Here is a 26,040-nt window from a genome sequence, read left to right on the forward strand (position 1 = left end):
TCAGCTAAATAAATCACCATCAGGCCAAAATGAATGAAAGTTTCTCCTGCTTTCATTTCAGTCACTGGTATATTATGTTATAATGATAAATATTCTAAAGGATTTGCTTTTTGAGACCCACCAGAATTTTTTCAGGGTCTTCTGAGTCCCACTTATTTAAAATTCAGAGTTATGCATTAAATTATTGACAAAAACTAACAATATTGTAAACTTAAATGTATGTTTTGCAGTCCTTAGCAAGTACACGTGTAACATTTATGTCCTATAAGGAAATACTGAAGTTTATTAGTCCATTTCATATATGCCAAAGGTTTTTTGGTGTTTCTTACTAGAGAAATATTAAAAGTGGACAGAGAGAAACAAAATGCAGCACAAGAATTGTAGTTGTTTCTGTATAAATGAGCAATAAGGGCTCCCAAAACATGTAATTCTTCTACAATCTCCAATCCATATGCACAATTAGGTAATTCAGCTGCCTTGCCCTCAATACCTTTCACAGAACAGCGTGGGAATTTTGCCTTTTCTTAATTAATTTAAAAGTCTGAATGAATATGTGGCACGCAATCCTAAATTCTTAGGTCAGAGCATTACTTTAGAGGATTTACCATGTATAGTTTGCATGTACTCACTGAATGGAGAACAAAAGTTTCACACCAAGTCAGGCATAATTTTTAAGGACATCCATACTTAGTGTTAGAATATGATGTCTGGTATATCCTATCCTTTATAAATTCCTCTGCCAAGAAAACTAGATTTGTGCCACTGCTTCCACGTGCACCTTCCTTTGAGGTGGTCCCAGGAGTGTCACCAGATCATTACATGCCAGAGTCATGGTTTTGTCAAAGCACTGCGAGCCAGCGAGAGTTGGAGCAGGGCCAAGGACAGCTGAGTTTTGCTGAGGGTGAATTCAGTTCTTTAAAGAATAACTGACCTGGGAAGCAGCAAGTGGTACCCACTGGAGTTTTGCAGATCATCCAAGTGTCTGAGGCAGTCTCCTTCACTTGGTCACTGCACAAATGAATGAGACTACAAGTAACATGGTGCTGATGAAGAACAACATTTTCCACATCTTTGTGTGACCATTTCTATCAAAGACAGAGAATGTCACATACTGATGCTGTAAATACATAATGTCTTCTCTTTTGAATTTTGAAACATGCAATTAATTTACATAATATAATTTAATTTTTATAAGACAAAGATAAGTAAGATGAAAATGGAAAGAAGGAGTTTGTTTTTCCATGTTTTTATTTAATGACGTATTTATAACATTAGCTTTATTAAGGGATACGACACAAGCCTTTCTCAAGAAATTAATAAATCAACTGCTTGGCTTAAGGTTAGACACACTACCTTTGAAAACCAAAGGGAAATACAGCACAAGGTACTTAAAACAAATACCTCCAAGACAGAAAATACAAAGTTCAACTAACTGTAAATGATATAGCACATTCCTAAGATCACATCTAGATCTGTCAGGCAAGTAGAAGGTAGTAACACTCAGGATTCAGCCAATGTGGCTTGTTGGGAATTTAACTGCTAGAAAGCACTTTACATGATTCTACCATAGTTTCCAGAACTGCTAATAAGATTTTTGCATGTTCGCTGGAGAAGAATAACATGCTTTCAGATACTTCTTGAAGAAACTGAGGTAGTTTTTCAAAAGTTTCTAGCTCTTTAAAATATGCATCTACCAACCAATCCTCAGAAAATGCATATTTCATCTTAGACGTATCACAAAGCATTACTGGAAGTATATTTGAACAAGCTAGTCCTCTCAGAGTTACAGTCAGGGGTGTAGACAAATTATAAACTGAACAAAAATTCAGCAGCATCTTAGTAAATGAAATCAAGCACAGTTCTTTCTTCTGATTACAAAAATCTTGTTCTCTGCATTCATAGAAGTTTTCAATGCTCTCTCCTGGACAAACAAGATTCAGAAGTTCTTCCTTTACTGTGACTGACTCGACATAATCCAGTGGCAGCTGTTCATGGGAGTTCCTTTGCTCTAAAAGGACTGGCCCTTTAGGGAAAATATAAACATTAATAACAACAGCACATTTTGTGATGAATTGGTAGCTGAACAAGATTTTGGGTTGCTTATTGCCCGAGGCCAGGTGTCTAAGTTCTTTTTTTGTACCAAGTTAAGTTAATATAACACATGACTTAGATATTTGCAACACAAGAGAGAACATTTAGAGAGATCATTTGTAACAATTTCTTTACATTATTGTCCTAACTTGCATAGAGTATGCAAAAATGTAATGTTATTACTTTTGTAAAATTCTACTAAGTACTTTGTGGACAACATTATTTGCTGACACTGACTTCAAATTTAAGGCATGTTACTCTATGATGGTCTTTATTTTACTTTTCTGGATGGTGCCTTATGCTGTGCAGCAAGGTAAACTATTGGGGTAGGAATCCAAGTCTTCCCCAACAAATGAGTTTCAAAATTTCATCTTAACAGATTTCTGAAACACAAAATATAATTATTATAATAAATAAATTTGAAGTAAGTAAATGACACATGTTTATTTGTTCAGAACTAGTCTGAACAAATAAATCCATTTGGTATTTCTGGTTTATTAGTACAAGGGAACTATTAATATTTAAATAGGTTACATATCTCATGGGAAGTTTATGAAAGGCTGCATCAGTAAGAACAAATGAAGGTTGTTAAGACACTACAAGAGTTTTTCAAATATGAACACATCAGGAATCTTCTTAGATAAATTTGTATTACTATGCTGAAGTAATGATATCACATTAACATGAATACTTCTTCAGAAATATATTTTAATGACACATTACATATCCATAATGGATATTTTAACTTTGCTCTGATTAAAGCTGTATTGTTACTACTGATTATTTAGCATCATTAACTTCTGCACACTAAAGGCCTTTAGAGATAGCAAGTAGATGTTCTTAGGGATGTGTTCTAAAATATTGAGTTTAGTAAATTCACACTGAAGAGGTAAACATGCTTTCTATCATGGGCTTGTCAGTTACTTGACAGGCCATAACTCATAGTGTGACAAAGGCAAAGATAAAGATACATGTAGCCTTACACTTGCCAGAAAACCTTGATGAATGCAAGTGCAAGTAGAGCTCTTCCCCTATGATAACAAGATCATCCACTACCCATTCTTCACCACAGCCTAGGAAAAATGCACCTCTGTCAGGGCAGTGCCATTTCCAGTGAGGAGCTGGGCTTTCTATAATATTGGCTATTGCATCACTCCCACTGATAGAACTGAGCCCAGGAACTGGCTTAGCATGTTAGATGACAAGGTGACATGGTTCAGTAGAGATAAAACACCTGGGAGCCACAGAACTGAGACTCAGTGAACAGAGGCAGAACTGCAGAAGGAATTTATTGATTATGATCTGGTGCTTGCACAACAGACACAGACACAACCTTTAGGGGGCAGGAGAAGACTGTAAATACAGAGGGTGATATGCCAAGAATGTATTAAAATTTTGTTTCTCTACCTTAATCAATGGGCTGTCTAAATACTGTCTTCTGCCTCATAACTAAACACAGAATGATTTTACTGAAAGAATCTGGATTTGGCATATAAAGCCTGCAGTTTACACTGACACAGTAGGGCAATGGTACAGATACTGCAAACACTAATTTCAGTAAATTATTTAAAAGAAGGAAGAGTTGCTGCCCAAGACCATTCCTTGTGGATATTTGCAGGGTTTTTTTAAACATGCTACATTAAATACATTGATACAGTACATACTTCAAGATACAAATACCCTGTCTCTGAACAGAAAGTATAGCTTGCCTTAGGGGCAAAGTACTTTTTTCAGAAACTAAGGCATCTCTCCCACTATTATCCCTGAATAGCAGTTATCACGTTAGCAGTTATTATAATATTTGTGTTCTTCATGCACCATAACATCAATTTTCACAAATGCTCAAAAAATTTATGTTGAAATGAATATACAGAGATTTAACTGATCTGTTTTTGTGTTGTGGTAAAAAGAGATCAAAACAATAGAAAACACTTGATTAGAAAAAGCCTTGATTGGTGAGTAGGTAATCTTTACTTTCATTACTGGAGAATTTAGTTTCAATGCATATGGTGTAAAATGCAGGATAAAAACATTACCATATTGGAAAAACACGTGGAAATCCCGGTTAATTTCATATTCAGTTGATCAAGATAAGTGTGAAAGCAGTATTATTTTTATTGTAAACAAACCAGCTTGGCTTGAAAATGTTTTAAAATATTTCACAATAACTTTGTATTTTAGGAAACCATCAAGAAAAACACTGAGAACTTCACATGGATTCAGAGCAGTGGATAATTTCCCTAAACCAGTTTAGCATAAACGCACTCACCCCCGCGCTGAAGGAGCAGCTTGCCAATTTCTACATGTCCATTTGACAGTGCATCATGTAAAGGAGTCACCCCGTTCACTTGAGTGAGCAGGTTCACCTCTGGACAGCGCTCCAGAATCTCTCGGACACACACTGTGCTGCCATGGTTACAGGCTTCGTGCAAAGGCGTCCAGCCAGCAAAATCTGAATTATAAATCAAGGCAAGTTTTAAAACAGCGCAAGTAGCACTGAAATGTTAATAATGCCATTCATTAGACAGGAAAACACTTTACTCTTTTAGTATTCATTACAGCTGGAATGGCAGCTTGCGATTTCAAAACAAGAAATTCTATTGAAAAACATATGGAAAAAAATAGCATTTTTAAAAATCAGTAGAAAATGTGACGTTAAAATACACTTCAGTTATAAATTCATCTTACCTTAATGTTTGCTGTCAATCCCCATTTTGTATTATTTAAAATAGAAAAAGTTTAGACTGTATAAATACAAAGTTGCTACCAAGCAGATAGTAGTAGAGTTCTGTAGAGAAAATGGATAACTTACCTCGAACGTTAATGTCTATTCCCGGCAAAGAGAGAAGCTGAATCAATCTCTCCACTTTGTTATTTCTGCAAGCTGTATGCAGGGCTGTCTCTCCTACCATGAAAAATTAATAGATTACACTAGACTAGGCAAGATAGCAACTAAAGAAAATAATCAAAGGGCCTGGAACTAGGAGACCTGGTTATGTACCAGAAAACTCAATAATGAGTAAGATTTTCCTTTATCCTGTTTAAACATCTTTCAAGAAAAAAAAAAAAAACCCATGGAGTTCTGTTCCAGCAGAGATCCAGCAATGAAATTGTTCTGCAAATGGTTTAACGCAGGAATTATCTCCCCTCTAGTTCAAGGTTTAAAGCTTCAATCACACTATAAAAGCACAAAGTGATCACAAAACAGAAAAAATACTGGATTTTGAAGCAATAAAACTTTAGAGTGCAGTTGCCCTTCCTTAAATTTACTCATGAACCTACATTAAAATGTATGGTTCTTTTTACACAGCATTTATAGCTTAATTCAAATGAATGTTTCTGGCTAAGCATGAGTGCCTCTACACACTCAAGTATAAATCAAAACTTCAAATCTGTTAGCAGATGGTTTGCTGTTTCTCAATAGGCTGATTTTGCTACAGTAGAGAAGGAGAGGAGAAAGAGGGAAATAGAAATAACAATAACTAATAACAATAACAATAACTAATAACAATAATAATAATAGTCATCCCTGGGAAAAAAAATCCCAAACCTTAGTACCATATATAGCTGAAATAAGTGTGAAAAATTAAACAGCAAACAACTGAGAGCTGCTGCTTGTATATGTAAAGACACCACCAGCTTCTGCATAATAAAAACTTCAGACACATTCTAAATGCTGTTTGCTTTTCAATAATTGATTAGGTTTGAACAAGAGCCAGAGGAAAATCCTGATACCCGGATGAACCAAACATCTTAGAAATTCAACATATCTTAGTCTAGATCTCTTAGATTTTTTAGTACATGGAATATTTTGTTATATTAATATCTTTACTATGTAAATCTGTCAGCTCCATACCCATTCTTTCAACAGAAGACACTATCTACAATTTTATAAGGGGAGAATAATTTAAAAAAAAGCATTGGTTTGTTTGGTTTCCCCTCACCCCTGTCCTTCAGCTCACTTTTCTTTGTAGAAACCAGATGTAATAATTCACATCCATTTTACTTGCAATAGCAATAAAAACATAGGGAACCTATTTTAAAAATGTATGGTCTGACTCTGTTGATGAAGTTCTTTTAAACCTTTAAAGGAGATGAGGTCTTCTTTTGTCCTTCAGACAATTCTGGTTTTAATTTATTGAACAATTCCAGCCAGCTTTTTATAATCCTTTTCCTGGGTGTAGGGTGTAGGTAAATTTCTGATGATGAAGATGAAAAAGTAGTTCCAACAAGTAATTTTATAGTAAAGCAAGCCTCATGAAAAGTACAATTTAGTAAACTTGTGTAATAAATAGGAACTGAATGAATTACTGCAGTGCTGTTTTATTCCTTAGGTATGTGAGTTCCAGTATAGTTAAAACAAAAGCCAAGTGCCTTTCATAGTCTGGGCTGAATGCCTGGAAGAAAACAGTCCATATGCTTTAAACAGCTATGTAACATAGCATACTCCTCAGTCTTTGTTCACAAAATGTCTAGGACTCAGAGAGATGAAGACTGAATTATACTTGCAAATCAGAAGACGTTGATCCTACCAAGCACAGGTTGAGGTGGATTAGCAAAGGCAGGCAAGACTGGAATGAGCTCAAAATGTACATTTAATGTACAGGGGGAGGAGGAGGGTAATGAAGAATGCAACTTTATTTTACCACATATATATAAATTCCTCCTTTCAAACAGACATTAGAAACGAGAAATGTGGACCATAAGAAAATAATTCTTGGGCATAAGTCATTGTTATAGTCCAGCATGCATCAGGACAAGTTTTTAAACATGGAACTATAAATTCTAACCACTTTAAATTTCTTAACATAAATTAGATATACGTAATACCTTTAATATTTCTCTTGTATATGTCTTCAGCCAAAAGGCATCTCTCTTTGGTATGTGTGGTCTGAACGTCCATGTTTACTCTAAGCTTATTTAAGTAACTGAAAAGGGAGCAAAGGGGACACAATTAAAATTTCATATTGTAATTTAATGTATGTGTACTTAATGGTTTCAAATGTGTACAAACAGAATACTTAGAGTTACCCATTTCAGCATCATTTCTGAAATGTCTTAATTATATAATTTCTATGCCATTTAATTATAACTGCATTTAAAACATAAATCAAATAGGACTGTCCACTTTAAAACTTTCTTTAAAGCTAATTTTACAAAGAGTGAATTTCTGCATATACTCAGTAAATTTAATATTAGACAAATATAACTGCATCAGGTCTGCATATACACTGAACTTGATGATTAAAGAGAAAAGGGGAAACCCCAGCCCAGAGGTGTTACAGACTTACAATGGAGCTTTCTGTCAGTTGAAGTAATTTGTAGACAACAAAACAGGTCACATAAAGTTCAAGAAATGTGTCAGGTCAGAAGCTGTCCCCCAAAGCAGAATAAAACTGGTGATGTTATAGGTATTACTTACGGTAGATCAGGCAGCACTTTGACTTGGTTCTGCTTATCGCCATTTAGCATCTGTAATGTCCTTTGAGACTCAGGGCATGGCTGTTGCCCTATTTTCCTTTTCTTTGCTTTGTAGATCTCTGTCTCACGCATCCCTATCTCTCGCAAAGCAGGTGAATAGGAGCAGACCTGTTGCAAAAGTAACATTTTATAAATGAAGAAATTTTCTTTTGTTGCACTTGCTGCAAAGCAGTCTTCTATGACAGCTTGCTGTGTCTAAGTGTTTAAAAATGTGATCCCTGAATGACTGTATATCTAGATTGTTTCAATTTGTCATTGCATGCCCTTCTGATGTTTTGGTAATTCACTCTTTACAAGGCCTCAGTGAATGGCTTGTATCTGACACAGAAAATGGGAAGTTCTAGGCCTCTCTTAGGTTTCTGACAGGTGAGAAAATCTCTTTTGCTGGACATAAGACTTGAGTACTCATATCTTCTGAGATGAGGGGTTGGATTAAGTCTCTGAGCACTGCAAAAGCAGTAAGCCAATTATCCCTTAGGTGCTCTCTCTTTATTAGGACAGCTTTGGCTGTTGTAGATGTAGCTTCTTTCCAGTAACACAGAGCTTCAAAACCACTTATACTGCCCATTTTAAAAAGTAATCTAAGTTTCTGCAGTTTGGCAAAACCATAGAAAAAAGGGCCAGAGAGGAGGATTCGCCAAATATCCAACAATTATATTTGAAGAAAGGTATTAAGGAAGGCTTTGAGTGCTTAGCAGTTCAATGTAGATCTTGCAAGCAATGTGCAGTAGGTGAGGGACACTTGCACTTTCACTGCATATTTACCCACCAGAGAGCTGTTCAACTCAGAGAAAAGCCTAGCTGATAAGATGTTATATGAGAAGAACTGTCAAAACTAGATGATAGTTAATTTTTACTGTATGGAATGAAAAAGGAGACTCAGTCCTAAGGAAAACTACAAACTATTTCAAGCACCATAAAAATTTATAAGTAGCTGCAGAGAGTGATCAGTAGTCATGGCAATACTAAACATAGTGATTCTGCTCTATATGTACCAACATAAATCAAATATTAGCTACGCAGTTGGTCTATGTTTAGAATTCTGACAGTCTTTTGTTCAACCTCTTTAAACATGCTGTCTTAACAGTGAGCTCTCTTCACAATAAATTCCTGTAAAATTTATGAAAACTTAAGTATGGGAAACGTACAAAGGTATTAATTTGTTTTTTGGTGACTCTACCTGTAAAATCGTAGACCACAGACAAACAGCTTTGATTCCATATTCTGTTTAGTCATTAATATTAAGATTACTGAAATGAGACTCTACATTAGGGCATGGCATTATCATGTGATCCCCTGATTTGCCTGCATCCTGCCAGCAGTCATGGCTTTGAGAATTTCTTCTGCAGCTTTTACCATGTTCTTCCTCACCAACTATCACAAAACTGTGATTTGAAAGCAGACAAAGGTTTGTAAGTAGGAGAAAGTAAGAAGAGAAATTCATAGGAAAACACTGTGGTTCAAAAATCATAAAATCTTCTATGTAACAAATGCCTGGACCTATCTCTTCAAAAAACCTGATGGGAAAGGTAACCAAGGAAAATCATACTGTATTTGGCAATCTCCATAAGTATAAATCAAACACTGCAATCTTTACATCAGGAGTTATTTTTAAAAGCTTTCACTGTTGTTGCATTGTTTCACTTCCATGATAACTGCATGTAATGTAAACAGATATCAGGTGTGACAAATTCTCTGGCAAGAAAAATATTACTATTGTTCTGGACCTAGATCTCAGGCAAAGATAAATTCAAATGCAGTGGAAAACATGAAAAGATAATGTGGGCAACAAGCATGACCTTAGATCACAAAGAAAAGATATATTTAAAGACTCCCAAGACTTTTACCAATCAAATTACTTGTAAAATACTGAAGTGTGATAAGCTATTAAGGAGTTACTTACTATTTTCTGAAGAGAAAGAGGTTCTGTAGAAACAGCAACATTCCTCTGTAAACACATTTGTTTGAAAATTGCTTCTGCAACAAACAGTTGAAGCCAGTCCGATGGTATGGCACACATAAACATTTTTTTCTGACATACAGAAAAATCTGGATAAAAGCAATTGGAAAAAATAAAGTAAGTCTAAAAATGAAAATATAGAAATATATAGAAATCCATATACCTTGTCATCTAGTAAATAGTCCTTCCAGGCTTTTTGCTCCTATTGCAGATTCAGAAGCTTATTCTCCATAAGAATTACTAAAATTCAAGTAAGAGTTACAACACATTAACAAGAAATCTGCAAGTAATGCAGGGTGACCTACAAGTGCTACATTAAAAGTCACCATAAGCAAATTGCAACCCCATTGAGATGTACCAAATAGCTTATACTGTTCAAAAAAATGCCCCACACAGTGGCAGAGGAACTTACATATTCATACATATATCCATATACATCAGGCATATGTCTGACTTACCTCTGTTTTGGAAAAGAAGACAGAAAAACTGAGTATTTTTCTTACAATGGTAAGAATTCGTATTTTGATTCTAAGAAAAAAAATTTGTCAAAATAGCAACTTGAAATGGTTGGAAAGCAACATCTGCAATGAGGGAAGAAATCTTCACTATACTGAAGGAACCTTCTGTACTGCTAAGAAGTGCTCATAAATTAACTGATCTGTAGACTCAATTAAAACAGAAACCCAAGTCTGAAAATACAGATGTTTGCTACTGTTAAATATAACCGAATTTAGAAAAAACTCTCAACAATTTTGCTTTGAGTGCTGTGGCATGGGTCAAATAATCTCTACAAACAGACTGAATATTGTTCTTGTTTTCTAAGAAAAGTAAGTCTTATAGAAATATATATCCAAGATTGTCCCTATTATATGATGGCTACAAAATCCATTGGGACACGTATATACTAAAAGCTCCATTGATCTAAACAACATAAAGTTCAAACTGATTTGGCCTTCTAAGATCTGTATCAGCCTTTAAAGTTCTCATAATTTGTTTTCTTTAAGACTGGAGTGGAACAAATTGTCCAGAGATTAAGATATTAGTTTAATTTCTTTTCATGATGGTTCTTCCTGAGAGCTCAGGTAGAAGGCAGATACACTTTAAATGAAGCTTAAATATACCTGTTACCACAGAAAATGATGACTGGAAAAGGAAGCAGGGGAAGCTTTAGTGGGAATTAATTTTGAAAATCAAATTAAAATAATTCAATACTTTTCTTGAGATAACTTTTTTTGTCTTTCAAGCTCCTCAACTCTTTATTGCTAAAAGTACAGATAGCTCAACTGGCATTCCATGTTAAATGATAATGGTTATTTGAGTTGTGACATTTCTGCTTACCTAGTATATCTAATGAGGAGGAACTACAGTAATTCATGGGACTCAATGGAATTTTCTCCCATTTCCTCCATTAAGTCCAAGAATTTGGAAGAAGACATTAAAATGTTTCAAGACAGAAGAAGACGTTAAAATGTTTGAAGTTGCAGGAGTCATACAGTTCACTGTAGGTTTTAGACTTATGGTTGAAGTGTCTTTAGCAATCTGTTGATTTTCTGGAGTGATAAAATTGGCTTGGAGTGATCAAATTCACTTGAATAAGGTGTCCCTGATTGCTTGTCAGAATTTAAGATTTATTATGATATGCTTAAAGCTTCTCCTAAACTGACAAGACAGCCCCAAAGATTTTTTTTCTACCTCAGGCTGTGTGGTCTTGCTTCACATCAACATTTAGACTTTTTTTAGAGGGATTTTAATAATAAAAACTGTTGTATTTGATCTTTGCTAGATACTGACAGACACAAAATAAAAGGTTTCCTGCATATGCACACACCATGCAGTGCACAGGTGCAACAGGAGGTAAAAAACAATTTGAAACTAAACTAAGAATCTTAAATAGGACTTAGTGTATCCAATTAAAAGAATTTTGAGAGGCCTTGCAAACACTCACCATCACACGAAATGGCCAGGTAATGTGCCAAATCAGGTATGTGATGAAACACATTTCTGTCCTTAAGCAAACCCAAGATGATCCAAGAGTCCACTATGGTTCCAAGAAATGCATTTAGTAGACCAGCAACTTCACTTCTGAAAGCCTAAATAAATAAAAAAAAACCAACATGGGTGTATACACTGATCTGCAACACATAAAACGATTCAGACTGACAATGACCAGAAATAACAGAGGAATTCCTTACATAAAAGTCCACTCTGGTGCCATGTCACTCCTTCACTGGCCTTTCTTCTTCTGCTCAAAAGCTAACTATTGCAGCCATATCAACAAAATTAGCATCATTAGTGCCATATGATTAAGATTTGGCACTGAAGAAAAATAGGTTCTAGGAAAACATCATCTAAAACTATATGCAAAATGGTGTCCAAGCTTACAAGTAAAATTGTAATGTGATTTCTATTTAAATTAGTTTAACCATAAGATTGCAAGTAGTGCTTATCCCAGTTAACCTTGTGTTTAAATTGACAATTACAGGGATCTTTTTCTCCTTGCTCTATTAGAATTGCCTTTCTCTGAAGATGTCATCATTAAATTAAAGCTTTTTCTTGTTACTATGTACGTCTGTGCCAAAAAGGAAAAGGATGCAAAGTTTCCTGCACAGAAGAAACCTTGGCAGTCACTTTGCAAAAGGAAACTTTCTTCACCTATCAAAAATTCCAAAGAGATAAACAACTGCAAATTTAGGGAAAAAACGTACTTTTGAATATTAGCCTTACCATTTTCTACCTTCAACAGGCACACACACACACACACACACTCCCACACAAAACAAAAAATCCTTATGGGTCTCTTCCAACTCAGCTTCTTCAGTGATCCTGTGAAAATGGTCATGAACAATTTAAGAAATGTGAAGCATATTTTCTTCAGGAGGTACCAAGACAATACACAGGAATTTAGCTATCTAGACACCACCATGAGATAGATGAATGCATTTATTCACCCATATGAGAGCTTAATCAATACTGGTCACATAAAGCATTGTTTTTAGTGTCTGAGTTAGTCTTTCAAGGTCACATCTACCTACATATCTTTCTGAGCCATGTAGAAACACTTTATAAAACTACCCTAAAATAAGTTATTCCTTGGACCACATGAACAGCTTGGAAAGAAAGCACAGCTTAGAAGAACATTGGCACCATAGTAGGAATACATGAAATTCATCTGACCTAGGGCTCTACCAGAGAATTGCTGCTGTTACACTAGAGCACCAATTGATATATGGCATTTTGTGAAAGATAATGAGTACTTGAAACCAGACAATTTTGGGTAAGAGACAAAGTGGACTGAATGTGTACACACTACAGCCAGTGGTTTGTCTGCTGCTCCTTTGAGAACAAAATACGTTCAAAGTTGGTTTAAAATAATTTACTAGGATTTCATAAGGAGCTGAAAAACACCAAAAGCAGTTTGAGCATCAATACATCAAACATATGAACAACAGAGATGTGACACGGATAATAAAAACCTTATAAAGAAATTAGTTGAAAACTACACAAATACTGTCCCTACAGTTAAAAGTTACTTACCACTCAAAAGGAATAAGCACAACTACAAATAAACACGGTGTGGGATGAGCATGATCTTCATCACTGAAGATTTTTAAGAACTGGCCAGACAAACTCTGTTATCTCCAAAATTGCTTCCAGGCCTACTTCCTCTTACTCTCTTAAATTCTACTTGATTTGGTTTGCCCCTTCCTTTTTTTTGTCATAATACTTTATTATAGATGAACTGTGAAATCTCATAATTAAAAAAAACCCTGAGAATACAGACATGGCATGTCAAAAACCTGAAAGTATAATTTTTCAACTAAAGTTTAAATATTTAAATAGGTACATTACACTCCTTATCCTTAAAGACTCAGGAACAGAAACTGAAGAACAAATTAAAATATCTGAAATGCATTTAAATTTCCCTTAAGTATGCATACGTCTTATCACTGGACCCCAAAGCAAAATACTAGGTGAATAATATAATTCCACCAATAGTTCTTTGCTGGAAATAAATTTCACAAATACAGCAAATAAGTACAATATTAACAAAAGTTAAGTGACAGGATCAAGGACATATATGTAATCTGTAGTAGATACATAAAGCACAAGTATTTAAATTCTCTTTCTTGTTTCCAAATATCTTAATTAATTTCTTTATGAAACAATTTTAAGAAAAAAGTGGGGCTGAAAGCAGACTGAAATAATGATTGTTAATACTGCAAGTATTAATAATTTTTCACAGTCAGATATACAGTGCATATTAAATGTAGCTGATACTCCATTTGGATCTATATTTGCCCAGCCAAGTATCTCTACATGCTGACAAGACAAACCAGATCCTGCCAACCAGTGTAGGCTTGGTTGGCATTTTGGTAAAAGAAGGGTAGGACAAACCAATAGCTTCTCCTCAACTTTTTAAATAAATGGTTCACTGGTACAAAGGAGGAAGAGGGAAATTGGTCTAATTTCCTGAAAGAATCATATGTTCTAAAAATGTTTAAATGCTAACATGTTAAAAATACTTTCTATTTCAACACAAAACAATACAAACACAGTTATGAAAACACATGAAGTCCCAAAAAGGAAAAATACCTCCAGGCATTTCCATTGAACTTGGAATTTGCTACCATGTATGACAGTGCCAAGACCTCTTTTTTTCCTCACTCTGCTCCTACATCAAGAAGCTGGGAGGAGCCTCAGCTGAGACAGATGACCCAAAGGCCTTCCACACATTGTATAAAGGAGCAAGGGAGGATGCTCAAAGTGATGGTGCTTGCCTTGCCTGGTAATGGCCATGTTATATGAAGCCCTGCTTTCCAAGGAGTGACTGAAATCTGCCTGCTGATGGGAACCACTGAATGAAATCCTTATTTTGCTTTGCTTGTGGGTACGTATTTGCTACACTTAGATAACTATCTTTTCATAATGTCATACATTTTTTAACTTATGTCCTTCTGCTTCTCTCCCTCTACCCATTTCAGGCTGGGGATTTACCTGCCAGCTGGGATCAACCCACTACACCATGTACAGCTAATTAAGTAAGATGCAGTGAAACCTCTTTTCTAAACTCTCTTCTTTGTTCTTATTGCTGAAAATCAAAGCTATCTCACTAAGAAAAGTATAGAAATGGAAAGAAGCTATTGACTGTGTTAGCATACAAAGGTCACATCACTTCAACTGATATCTGTTAGCTTAGGCAATGCAATTCCAACATTGCTGTTCCATTTAATGCTTTGTCAAGTCAAACACAGTGCTATGGTGGCAGAAGTTTCACAGGGTGTTTTTACACATAAAAGTTGTTATAGGAAAATTAATTTTAACTTTTTTACTCTGAATTACTGAGTTATTTTAGAACTCCAAAGAACAGTTCCTTTTTCATATGCTGTAAATGTAGTACTCCACAAATGCCTAAAACATACTTCCAAAAAAGCTACTGCACGTGACAGACCAGAAAGGCATTTGGTTTTGCACCACACAAATTCTACACCACTATGCAACTAAAGACCTGAATGAATGCCTTTGTCACCTCTTTGTCAGGCTATGTAAGACATTTTTTTTTTTTAAATCCCCACCAGTATTTTCAGGTAAGAAAAGCATTTCTGATACCCTCCGTGACATTGTGAAAAACCATGAAATAGCTCAAGGCAACTAGAAGTGTTATAAGCAACGTACACATTGCCTGGTAAATTCTAAAACTGAATTAAGAAATTTGATTCAAGGAACTTTGACCAGGAGTTCCCACAATCAAGCCTGTTTAAATAATACAACAAACAATAAATGTTAACTTCTTTTAGAATTATATTCAAAATTAATTTGAAGAACTCAAATAATAGGAAATATTTTGTGTTCTCTGGCAAGGTATTTTTAACTAAAAGAACAGTGTATCAATATTATTCCACTAGGTTGTCCCAATAGATTAACCCATTAATCAGTGAAGACATCCAATTTCCTGTCACTATTTTTATTCTGCTACTCCTAAAATACAGTAAATTCTATCCAACTCCATAGAACAAATGCACACGACTTCATGATTTGTTTATCTCTTTTTTTGAACTGCTCTTTTTACACAGTGTGTTTACAAACATAAATAAAACAATTTTGCAAGAACTGAGCACTAGAAGAGAGGAAACATACATAGATATTTTCCCCACACTCTAGTGGTCATTTGTTGCAATGTCTTTGAATCAGCAAAAGACAGAATCTGATTCTAAAAAGCTTAAAAAAAATAATTGCCCACTTTTAACAGCTAGAAAATATTGTATTAGATATATTTGGAGAAAGAATTTAGTTTCATTATTCATCTGTTTCCACTTACAGATATTCTTGCTGAAGAACTATACAGAAGTTTGATATGTCACAATGACATGTTTATTTCTTCCCACAAGCTAACACACCTAAGTGTACTGAGAAATATGGTCACCCCTTTACAATGTGCTACAAATCACATGCAGACAGTAACAATATCCAAAATCATTCCTTTCCCTTAAGTTTTTGAATGGCCCTACAAGCTTCTTGTCAAAGTGTTACCTCTTGAGTAAACAGCTTTTAAAAAACAAAACTGGTAACAATGACTCACACCTTCAAACTGAAGACAGGAAGGACAATTTTGCACCCTGGATACTACCTCTAAAGACATAAAAATATTGTGTATTTATTTACGTATCTCTGAAATGATGCAAAAAGGAAGGGGAAAACACAGTTCCGTCTGCACAGCTAGGGAGGTTTCGCTCTTCTGATTTTCTGACATTTTAAACTGTGTAATGGAATTTTAAAATTAGTCTCTAAAAATACAAAAACCATCGAGTTTTAGTATAACAAGACTGAGAGTTAATGAAGGGATGAACAAGCTGGATTGTAAAAATGTGGAATTTTGGTTTATTTTTGCCAAAAATGCAATGAGAAGGAAAGTGCAACAGATAAATAAATATGAGGAACAAAGCTGTTAGTAAAAACATAATACACTACAGATATTATGAGGCAACAAGCTGCTTTTCGAGGCTAGAATTCATCTCTGTAGGATAGTTTACAGTACAGTGCATAAGATCAAAGTGAGAAAGCAACAGGCATCCAGGCAGACATGGTGCTGAAATGACAATTATATAATGAAGAGGCAGATCTCTGTGGTTTACCTTGTGTGTGGGGGGGGGGAATTAAGCTTATTTTTCATATAGATAGTACAGTCTGACAAAAGTGATTATTCTGCCAATGCAAAGAAAGGTTTATGAGAAAGGCATGGCTAACAGTGCTGGAACCTGTCAAAAGAAGGCATGGCAGAAAAAACTAAATGGTACCTGCACTTAAACTGCAGATTCAACGCCAGGAAAAATATGAAAGCAGTGTCATTTTGCAAAGAAACAGAATGGCTACTGACACCAACTGCATGTAAGCCTGCTTGCTGCTCAGTACCTTTGAAAATATAGGTTGCTCAAATATAAATATGACTATAAAAGCCTAATTTTAGGCACTTTTTAAATATCTTGACCAAGGATAAAAAGCAGCACTGTTTCAAAATGTCTTGCTTTGATAGCCCTCAAAAAAGGTAGGAGGTCTGGCTAGGTAAGATGAGTGAAGCTCTCATTATGTTTAATCTTTATGCTTTTATAGCATAATGAATAACTACTAGGTATTATACTGAAAGTGCTTTTTTCTCCCTGTAATACTTGATTTTCTATTGTTCTGTTACTATATGGAAAAAGTGAATGGAGCACCTATTTATTCTGTGCTCTCACAATAATTTAAAAGAGAATGCAGAGACAGCAGTTAGGTTTTATTTTATGTGAGAATCCAGAAGTCAAAGATGTTTTACAAGGCCTCCTGCTTCTGAAAAGAAATAGGTGGTATAGAAGACACTTAGTATCTTTCAGGTCAATGTCCTGCTGGTCAGCAGGTCACAGACTAGCAATTAAGTTGCCTTCAATTCCATTTTTATGCTAAGTTCTAGGAAATGTACCAGATGAAACTAAAAGACTTAGGAAGAAAACCAGGGCATTTTATTACAGCAAATGCACATCTATAGCAAACAACAAAAAAAGTATTAGTTTTGTTAGGTTTCTCTTTCAAACATTTCCTGAATCTGTCACTGTAAAATAGGATAATCACTTTTGCTACACCGTATTGTTTGAGAGAATGTGTTAAGCTGGTGTCTCTAATAACTACAGTAATACCTGCTGGTAAGGGCATGTGAACATCTGAATGTAGCCAACAAGCTACTCATGACTCGTTTCTTCTCTACATATCTATATAAGAATCTTATGGATCAATTCATTTCCTTTAGTGGTGCAAAAACCAGCACGCTTCACAACAAAAGGCAGCTATAACAAGCAGCTACATGTGATACCTACATATAATTCTCACAAAAGAATGAACAAAGGGATGCCTTTAAAAAAATATGTGAGTCTTCATTATTTTAAAGTATAAAATTCACACTCACATCGTTTTTTCCATTCAATTCTCTTTGGGAAAATATGACCCAATCTGCTAGAATATTTATGTGTTTGGTAAAAAGCACTGCGGTTTCACTTTCAGGCAAGAATGTCTTCAGAAGAACTGTCTGTGGCAAGACTTGTTGATGCTGTGAATTTTTTCCTTCAACCAATCTGAAAGAAAAAAAAAAAAAAAAAAAAAAAAAAAAAGTGAAAAAACCTAAAGCTTTATGCCACTTTGATTATTATAGTTACCAGACAGAAATCTTGTCTTCATTCAAAATACACACAGAATGGGCAATTTATACCTATGGAAAGATCAGACTCAATTTCTGATGAAGTACAATGATGATGACTCTTAGAATTAGACCTGGGGAATTCTAATACTGTGCCACTACTTATATAAAGGCCACCATTTCTATATAAAAGCAATATATAGTGTACATATACTTTTTTACTTCAGAAACCAAGGAAAGGTAATTGCCTCCCTAAGATAATAGGGAGATAACAGCTCTTTGAATTTACAAAACAAAACATATGAATCAAAATGCTGCTTGTCTACCTTAAAGAATGAATAGTGAAATACTGCAAATCTAAAAATACCACCTAACAAGCAAAATTCAATGCTTACTGAAATAACAAGATGGAAAAAACAAAAGGTCTTAAAGCACTCTTAGGAAAAAACCCTATGAATTTACAATAAACAAACTAAGAATTGAGAAATAAAAATAGAATTACTAAAGTGCTCTGTAGAACAGTATTTTATCAGGGATATACACAAATCAGGACATAAGCTGCTGTACATAAAGAAATGCATGTATTTTCTATAAACCCACCTTTTAGTGAGAAACTCTACTTCACCTTTTACTAAATCATAGAAAAATTTCAATAATGTTTTATGAACTACCCTCAGTTCATCTTCTCTTCCTGAAACTGTGACTGTATGACAAACTGTTCCACAATAAAGGCAAGACCTGAAAAATAAAAAATTTGTATGACAGAAATAACAGATAATCTATTGGCAAAAAAGTCAGCTTTGAATCTGATCTATTTTGACAAGGAAATAGCTTGCTCCCCAGCACCAATCAACATTTTAAAGCCTAATTTTCTGGTTTTAAAACTTAAAACAAAACAAAACAAAACAAAAACAAAACAAAAAAAGCCAAAACAAAACAAAACAAAAAACACTGCAGCATGTTTGTGACTAAGCTTTTGTTCCAGATGAAGATTTTGCATTATAGGCTAAACTAGATAATCTAATTGGATTTCATTTCTCTGTCTCTACTTCAGATATTGTACAATTACTATACTAAATAGAACTTCTCTAAAATCCTTTAAATACAAGATAATTTTGAAGTATTTTATAGACATGGTAACATCCTACAAACTTCTGTTCAGATAACAGTTCAAACATACTATTTGACAGGACTACAGATTGTCAAACATGATGAAGATAATTCTGAAGTAGCACACAAACACACTCTTTGGCTAGAATTTTGAATACTAGAACCAGGTATACAATAAATATATATTATAATATACTATAATTATAATAATATATATATATTCTGGGTATTCACATCCCCCAGGAAGCACTAAAAGACAAAATACTTAATCTAGAAGACAAATTCTCTTTCACGCTCTTCAGGACAATCACACACACTCACGTATCTCTAATCACAGCTGTATCAAAGTATTTAAATGTTACCTAAGGTTTTATCATAGCAATAAGAGGTACAGTTTCTTTTCCAGATGAAGACTTGATTTTTGTTGATGCAAATCACAAAAAATGAGTTCTGAAGATAAAGTTGAGACGTAACTATCCAAACAGCTCCTAAACACTGTATTGTCTTTATAGATGTAGATAAAATATAATCAGACTTCCTCAAAAAGATGGTAAAGGTTAGGATTAAAATCAAAATACAACATGAAATTTTGTGTTTGGTAAGGCAAGCCTTGAATTTGCTTTGTAACTGCAGATAGATGCATGTGTGTGTGTGTTTATCTATATGTAAACACACAACAACAGCAAGAGTACACAGACTACTATACTCTGTAAAGAGTGTAAGAAATAAAATAATTCTTTAAAAATTAATAAGGTTAAGAAAATACACTTACTTATCTTTCAAAAAATTTCCATCTTCCTGTAAGCTAATACTTCTTGAAATATATAGTGAAATGCCCAATCTGTTACAAATCTAGACTTTCACATTCTGGTAACCTGTTCTGCTGAAAACAGGACCTTGATGCAATGAATTCCAGCCTCTCCTCTGCTCTCTCTGAGTTTGAAGTAACACAATTATTGCACTCAGTACCTCATTAATCTTTCTTACCTCACAAGCATCTCTATCCAGGACCATGTTCCATTCCTACAGACAGGACACTGCAGAAGATCCAAATAATACTTTAACATAGATGGGGACTTCCAGGGAGGTTCACAATGAAGAACAAGGTAAAAAACACGACAAAGTTTGCCAAAAAATATTGTATTGGCATTTCCCTGTAATAAATAAGAAAATAATATTGGCTCCAGACCAGCCAAAGATCTACAGTATTAATCATTAAGAGTTTATTTATTTTCTGCAATCTTTGCAATCCCAAGTACCAAATTTAATCACTTTAGTAACATGCAGTTTAATGCACAACTCCAAGGAGAAAAATACATAGTTTAAAAACAAAAAAAAGGAAGAGAAAAGAAAGAATTTTACAGTACTGTGATATTCCAGTTGAATGTACCACTGTTTAGAGGAAACCTTCTCAATCAGTCTCTCTATCTGTAGCATACTAGCATAGTGCTGTTCCTAAAAGTAACAAAGAATATTTGTGGGCAAGCCTTCCACAACATTTAGAGCATTATGTTTATTTGGCTTGCAAAAAAATACTAATTGGAAAAAACCCTTTTTGAAATCCTTTCTTGTTTTTACAAACACATTGATGAGCAAAAAACACATTGATGAGCAAAAAAGAAGGGTGAATGCATCACTAAAATTTACTAAATACAATTTTGGAAGCAAAGATCATAATAATTCCATTTATTGCTTTTGGTTCAATAATACTTTAGTCTTCATGTCTCACCAATAGGACATATTTTAGAAGAGGATGAAGAATTTGCACAGGAGGTGCACTGTACATGTGGCTTGCAGCAAGTTCTGTGACTGCATCATCAACTAAGTCCTCTTCCACTAATGCTTGAAGTATAGGCCAAGTGACCCTGGACCAGTCAGTAATTTTAACCTAGAAATGAGATACAATTGTAAAAAAACAACAGTTGAAATTAAAAAAAAAAAACAACAAAAACATTTAACAAAACAACTAAAACAGGAAATCTCCAAGTAAAATATTGGTAATACATATCCAGGTTCCTGCCAGGATAGAATTTATTTTTGCCATAGCCAGAGGGGATGTGACTAAAACATGGTTATTCCATACCACCTTAAGTAACTGTCAGGGCAGGGGGAAAGGGACTCTCATTTCCCAGCAGAAGGAGTCCTTCCAGTCAAGAGATCTTAATGGCACATGATTTCTGTCTTATTCTCTGCCACTCATGATAGCAAAACTCTTAATTTTATGGCTTTCAGATAACCCAGACAGATCAACAGCTTCCATGAGATGCTGCATCTGCTCTGCAATTTCCCTGTTACTATTTGTACTTTCAGCTTTCCAAAGACCACAAATTAATGACACTAATGAGCTACTAAAGGTCTCAGCTGCATTGCTATTTACATCTTTCCTTTAGCTCAGGCTCAAACCTTGAGCTCAGGCTCAAACCAAAGCTAATTTGGAGCACAGCTTTCTTCTGCCAAGTAACTTCTCTTTCGAAATATTTTTTTTTGTTTGACCACACAGCCTGAGGCTCTGGTAAATTCAAATTTCTCTTTATTCTGGGATAAGGAGGCACAGATGAGAGAAGCAGGGTCAGACTGATTGAACTTCTGGGAATTAAACAGATTTAAAAAAAAAAAAAAAAATATTGTTGCTGTAGTGTCTGATAACTTGTAGACTTTATGATCTCTGCCAAAAATCCCGTCTCTTAGTATGCATTAAATAGAATTATTCAGGTTGGGAAAGAATTCTAATGTCATTGAGTCCAATCACTACAGCACTACCAAGGCCACCACTAAACCATTTCCCTAAGCAACATTTGCACACATCTTCTAAATCCCTCCAGGAATGATGACTCCATTACTGTCCTGGGAAGCCTTTTCTAGAGCTGGACTACCCTTTGCAGAGAGAAATTTTCCTTTTATCCAATCTAAGTATCTTACCAATTGTTTTAAGATTAGTTTAAATATTAAATGATTACAGACTTTGAGTCCAGTTGTGAATTTGAAATCTAAAGAATATACTGCTATTAGATAGCTTCCAAAAATGTTTCAATAATAAGATAAAATAAACATTAGGAGCTCTGTTCAAATATGAAAAAAAATTTCACATTCCTGAAAGAAATTATAATCATGTTTAAATCGCAGCTAAAGTCTCAGTGAATGAACTCCACCTTAGCATTAGATATTTCTCTGCAAATGACTCACATCTCAGATTCCCAACGTAAGCCATTGTTACATTAACAGTAAATAAAGCTGCTCATGTAGATATTTTTTTTAATCAAGTCTTTGTGAATCTGGTGTTTGCAACTCACATTTATTTAAATCTTCTTACTCATATATGCACTATTAAAATCTCCACTAAAATTTCCTCTGGAAATAATGGTTGCATTCATACTTTTGCAACGTTAATTACATGCAAATAGCATATTTAAAGAGCAATCATAAACCATTTAATGACAGTCAAAGAACTTCTCTGCCACCTGGATTAAAGATGTCACACTGTGCACTGGGCATGTACAAGCATGTTACAACTGACCAGTGATTACACCAGCATCCCACTTTACCATATTGTGACTCAAACTTTCATTTTTTGAAAATTCTGTACTAGAAGAAACAGTTACATTGAGGCATTATTTTGAAAATACAGTAAAACAAAGATGTTTTGGGAAGACTGTGGTACCTCTTGCATAGCATTCAAGTAAAATAGAGAAACAAGAGAATGGCTCAGCACATTTATAAGAGGTAAAGAAGGATGATACAAAACTGAAGCAATAAACTTTTGTCAGCATCAGGAGATACCTAATATTGAAGAGACCTAATACTCAATAAGCTGTCCATGCTTCACTGGTTTGCACTGACTGATATGGAATCCACAGTTTCTTGTGAAGTATTGCTGGTACAAACATTGGCACTTTGAGCAGAAGCAAATGAAATATGAAAGTCCATGCAATACATCTTTTACATTGCATGATGTGGAAGAAAAGCTGACAAAAGAGAAATAAGTATTTTTGGGATAATGATGGAACACAACACTTAGCCTTCTTAGCAGATGCAAGCTGAGATGACAAAATACAGTAGGCAGATCTAACATGTTAATTTAGTCTGCAGGTTTGGTTTTACTTTATTAGTTTTATTGGAAACGTTGGAGCTGGTTATAAAAGCCATAAATATACTGATTATAGAAGTTACGTATTATAAAGATTATCAATGGATATTCCATAAAGCAAAAGAAGTGACAGAACTGTAAAAGAAGTATTACAGTTAAGCTTAAAATTTCCAAGAAAATATTGTATTATCCTTAAGAATACAGAAACACAATTTCAGCTTACATGTGTTAAGAAAGGTATTTTTTTAATCCCATTAATTCAATAAACTACACACTGATATTAAATTGGAATGCAAACCTCTTCAGGAACAGAAACACACAGAGCACTTTGCAGATCAGTGATGGTGTTGGACTATGACAAAAGTATTTTATTGTTCATATTTTAAAAATATTTTTTCTTCTTCCTTCCTTATTATCAACAGAAAGAAATCAGAAAAAAACTACTTATGTATTAGGGCTCACGAAGATACTAGATCTTCAGTTACTAAGAAATACAGGAAGCCAACACACATGTTTAGTGCTTCCCTTTTAAACCTTTAAGTAACACAAGTTACTATATAAAATGCACTAGTAGCTCATAGCCACTGTATAAAATGCTTTTTGAATACTAAAGAGGCAATGTTTCAATATTGTTTAGAGATTTTTTCTTAATATTATAGATAGACAAAGCAAAATATTTACAGTATTAATTTTACGAATTTATAAATACTCCAGGTATTTATAACAAAGACTTAATAAAACCTATTGCTGACTCATACCTGTTTTATGGCATTTATTTGGCTTAATGAAAATAAACAAAAAAAGAGAAATTAAATAGTACAAAAAAGAAATTAAGTCAAAGTGACTATGAAAACAGGACAGAAAAACATAAAGCATTCTACCTGCAATCTGCACTTCAGCTGACCCTGGAAACCCACATGATGAAGTATCAGGCATGTGCTGAAAAAACAACTACTGTTTCTTTTCACAGTGAGATAACCCCTAGCTAAAATCTGTCTCTACTAGAAAAAGCAGGTGAGCAGTTCTAAAAATTGTGTACACTCCCTCTTTATTGCTACTGCATAAATACAGCACTTGAGAAATTGAAAATGTCTTGAATCACATGAGGACATAGGTAAGGTTTGCTTAACTAGCAGGATTAAGCAGTTTCTTTGCAATAACAAGGAGAGTACAAAAAGTATCACAAGAACATACAACACTCAAGACCCAATGATGCTCTTTAATGCACTGATAACTTTATCAGAGTTCTGGATAGCCAAAATCTAAAAATGTTTCTTTGATAGCTAATTTTGCAAATAAAGTATGTTTGTCTAACTAAATAATAAAATTCTGTATGTGTAACATGTCCTCTTTTCAAATAATTCTTACCTCTGGACAGCATTTGTTCAGCTGGTCTTTTTGCATAAGTCTGTGCTTAATAGTCTGTAAAACAGGATAAAGTCAATCTCCACACTGGATACCAGTCAACATATTCAATAAATAGAGCATGAAACTTTCCAAATGACATCTTCTATTAAATGTAGCTCAAGGACAACACAGCACTTATAGATTTGTCTTTTGAATGGTAAAATTATGAAAAAAGGGACTAATAACTGAAAAGGAATAAAATACAGGTGAATTTTCCTTCCCATTTTTCCCTGCTATTGTCTGTTGTTACGTGGTTGCTCTGAAAGGATCTGCAAGTGTTTCTAGGTCAGACATTAAAAAACTAAAAAGTTTCACTTTTTCTGTGGCTTCCAACTTTGGATTCCTCTTGCATGCAAAAATAGTAGGTGCAAGAATTTATTACTATTATAGATATATTTAGTTATCACATAGTATTGCAATCTTACTAAAGCATGTTACTAAAATAATCCTATAGACTACAGGAGATTACAGTCTTCTAAAACTATCCTTAGAAGATACCATCTCTGCTGAAAGGTTAATCCATCCGCACATTGTTACATAATAGTTTGAACCAGAGCACTTGTATGAAAAATACATTAAAAGTTAACAACAAACTTATTTTTAAAATGTCTGGGGGGGTATAGCCTCAATAAATGTCACTGATAAAAGATGTAGCATTTGATGGTGCACAGATTCAAGCAGCATGAATCTTCTATTTGTAATCTTGTGTTTAAACATTGTGTGTGCCTTAAGGACATAAAATTTAAATTCTTCTGCTACTAAGAACTTATAATGCTTAATGTAAACAAGCTCCTAGACACCATCATCTGCACCACTGTAACTTACAGACATAATATATCCTAACTCAATGTTCAGTTGCTTTTTCCTAACTTGAAATAGTGATGTTAACTACTAATATAGCAATTTTATAAGGATTAGGTCTGTGACAACATAAAATCAAAGGAGTGCATTAACTCTAATTTTGACTTGTAGTAAAAAACATTCATGTGAGTCAACAAAACACTCTTTTCAAAACAATATGATTGTTTAGAAAAATGTCTTAAAGTTAGTTAGATAACAAGAAAATGGCAAAAAGACTGTAATTGAAATTTTGTTGAACAATATTTGCTACTAATTACCTAATCTGCTACACCAAGTACACCATGTTTTCTACATACCCATGTCAATGAATGACTAAGTGTTATTTTAACTAATGGAAGATGGATTAAATATGGGATTATTTAACATTTCAAGTTAAAAGGCAGTATC

The 26,040-nt window shown here is 34.3% G+C and overlaps 1 protein-coding gene across 1 annotated transcript in view; it reads right to left on the bottom strand.

The window, feature by feature from the left end:
* Positions 1 to 1,120: 1,120 nt before the first annotated feature.
* Positions 1,121 to 26,040, bottom strand: part of SLF1 (SMC5-SMC6 complex localization factor 1) — a 33,121-nt gene continuing 8,201 nt past the window's right edge. Inside the window, exons 6-17 of the mRNA XM_079331358.1 lie at positions 24,754 to 24,807; positions 21,031 to 21,189; positions 20,289 to 20,455; positions 18,792 to 18,929; positions 17,964 to 18,129; positions 11,478 to 11,622; positions 9,476 to 9,621; positions 7,514 to 7,680; positions 6,922 to 7,019; positions 4,904 to 4,996; positions 4,361 to 4,543; positions 1,121 to 2,023 (exon numbers count right to left, since the gene is read on the bottom strand). Of these exons, the coding sequence (XP_079187484.1) occupies positions 1,533 to 2,023; positions 4,361 to 4,543; positions 4,904 to 4,996; positions 6,922 to 7,019; positions 7,514 to 7,680; positions 9,476 to 9,621; positions 11,478 to 11,622; positions 17,964 to 18,129; positions 18,792 to 18,929; positions 20,289 to 20,455; positions 21,031 to 21,189; positions 24,754 to 24,807 (2,007 nt within the window). The 3' untranslated portion in view covers positions 1,121 to 1,532. The remainder of the gene's footprint in view (positions 2,024 to 4,360; positions 4,544 to 4,903; positions 4,997 to 6,921; positions 7,020 to 7,513; positions 7,681 to 9,475; positions 9,622 to 11,477; positions 11,623 to 17,963; positions 18,130 to 18,791; positions 18,930 to 20,288; positions 20,456 to 21,030; positions 21,190 to 24,753; positions 24,808 to 26,040) is intronic.

The sequence above is a fragment of the Erithacus rubecula genome (assembly GCF_903797595.1).
Source record: "Erithacus rubecula genome assembly, contig: SUPER_Z_unloc_3, whole genome shotgun sequence".
Taxonomy (NCBI): Eukaryota; Metazoa; Chordata; class Aves; order Passeriformes; family Muscicapidae; genus Erithacus; species Erithacus rubecula.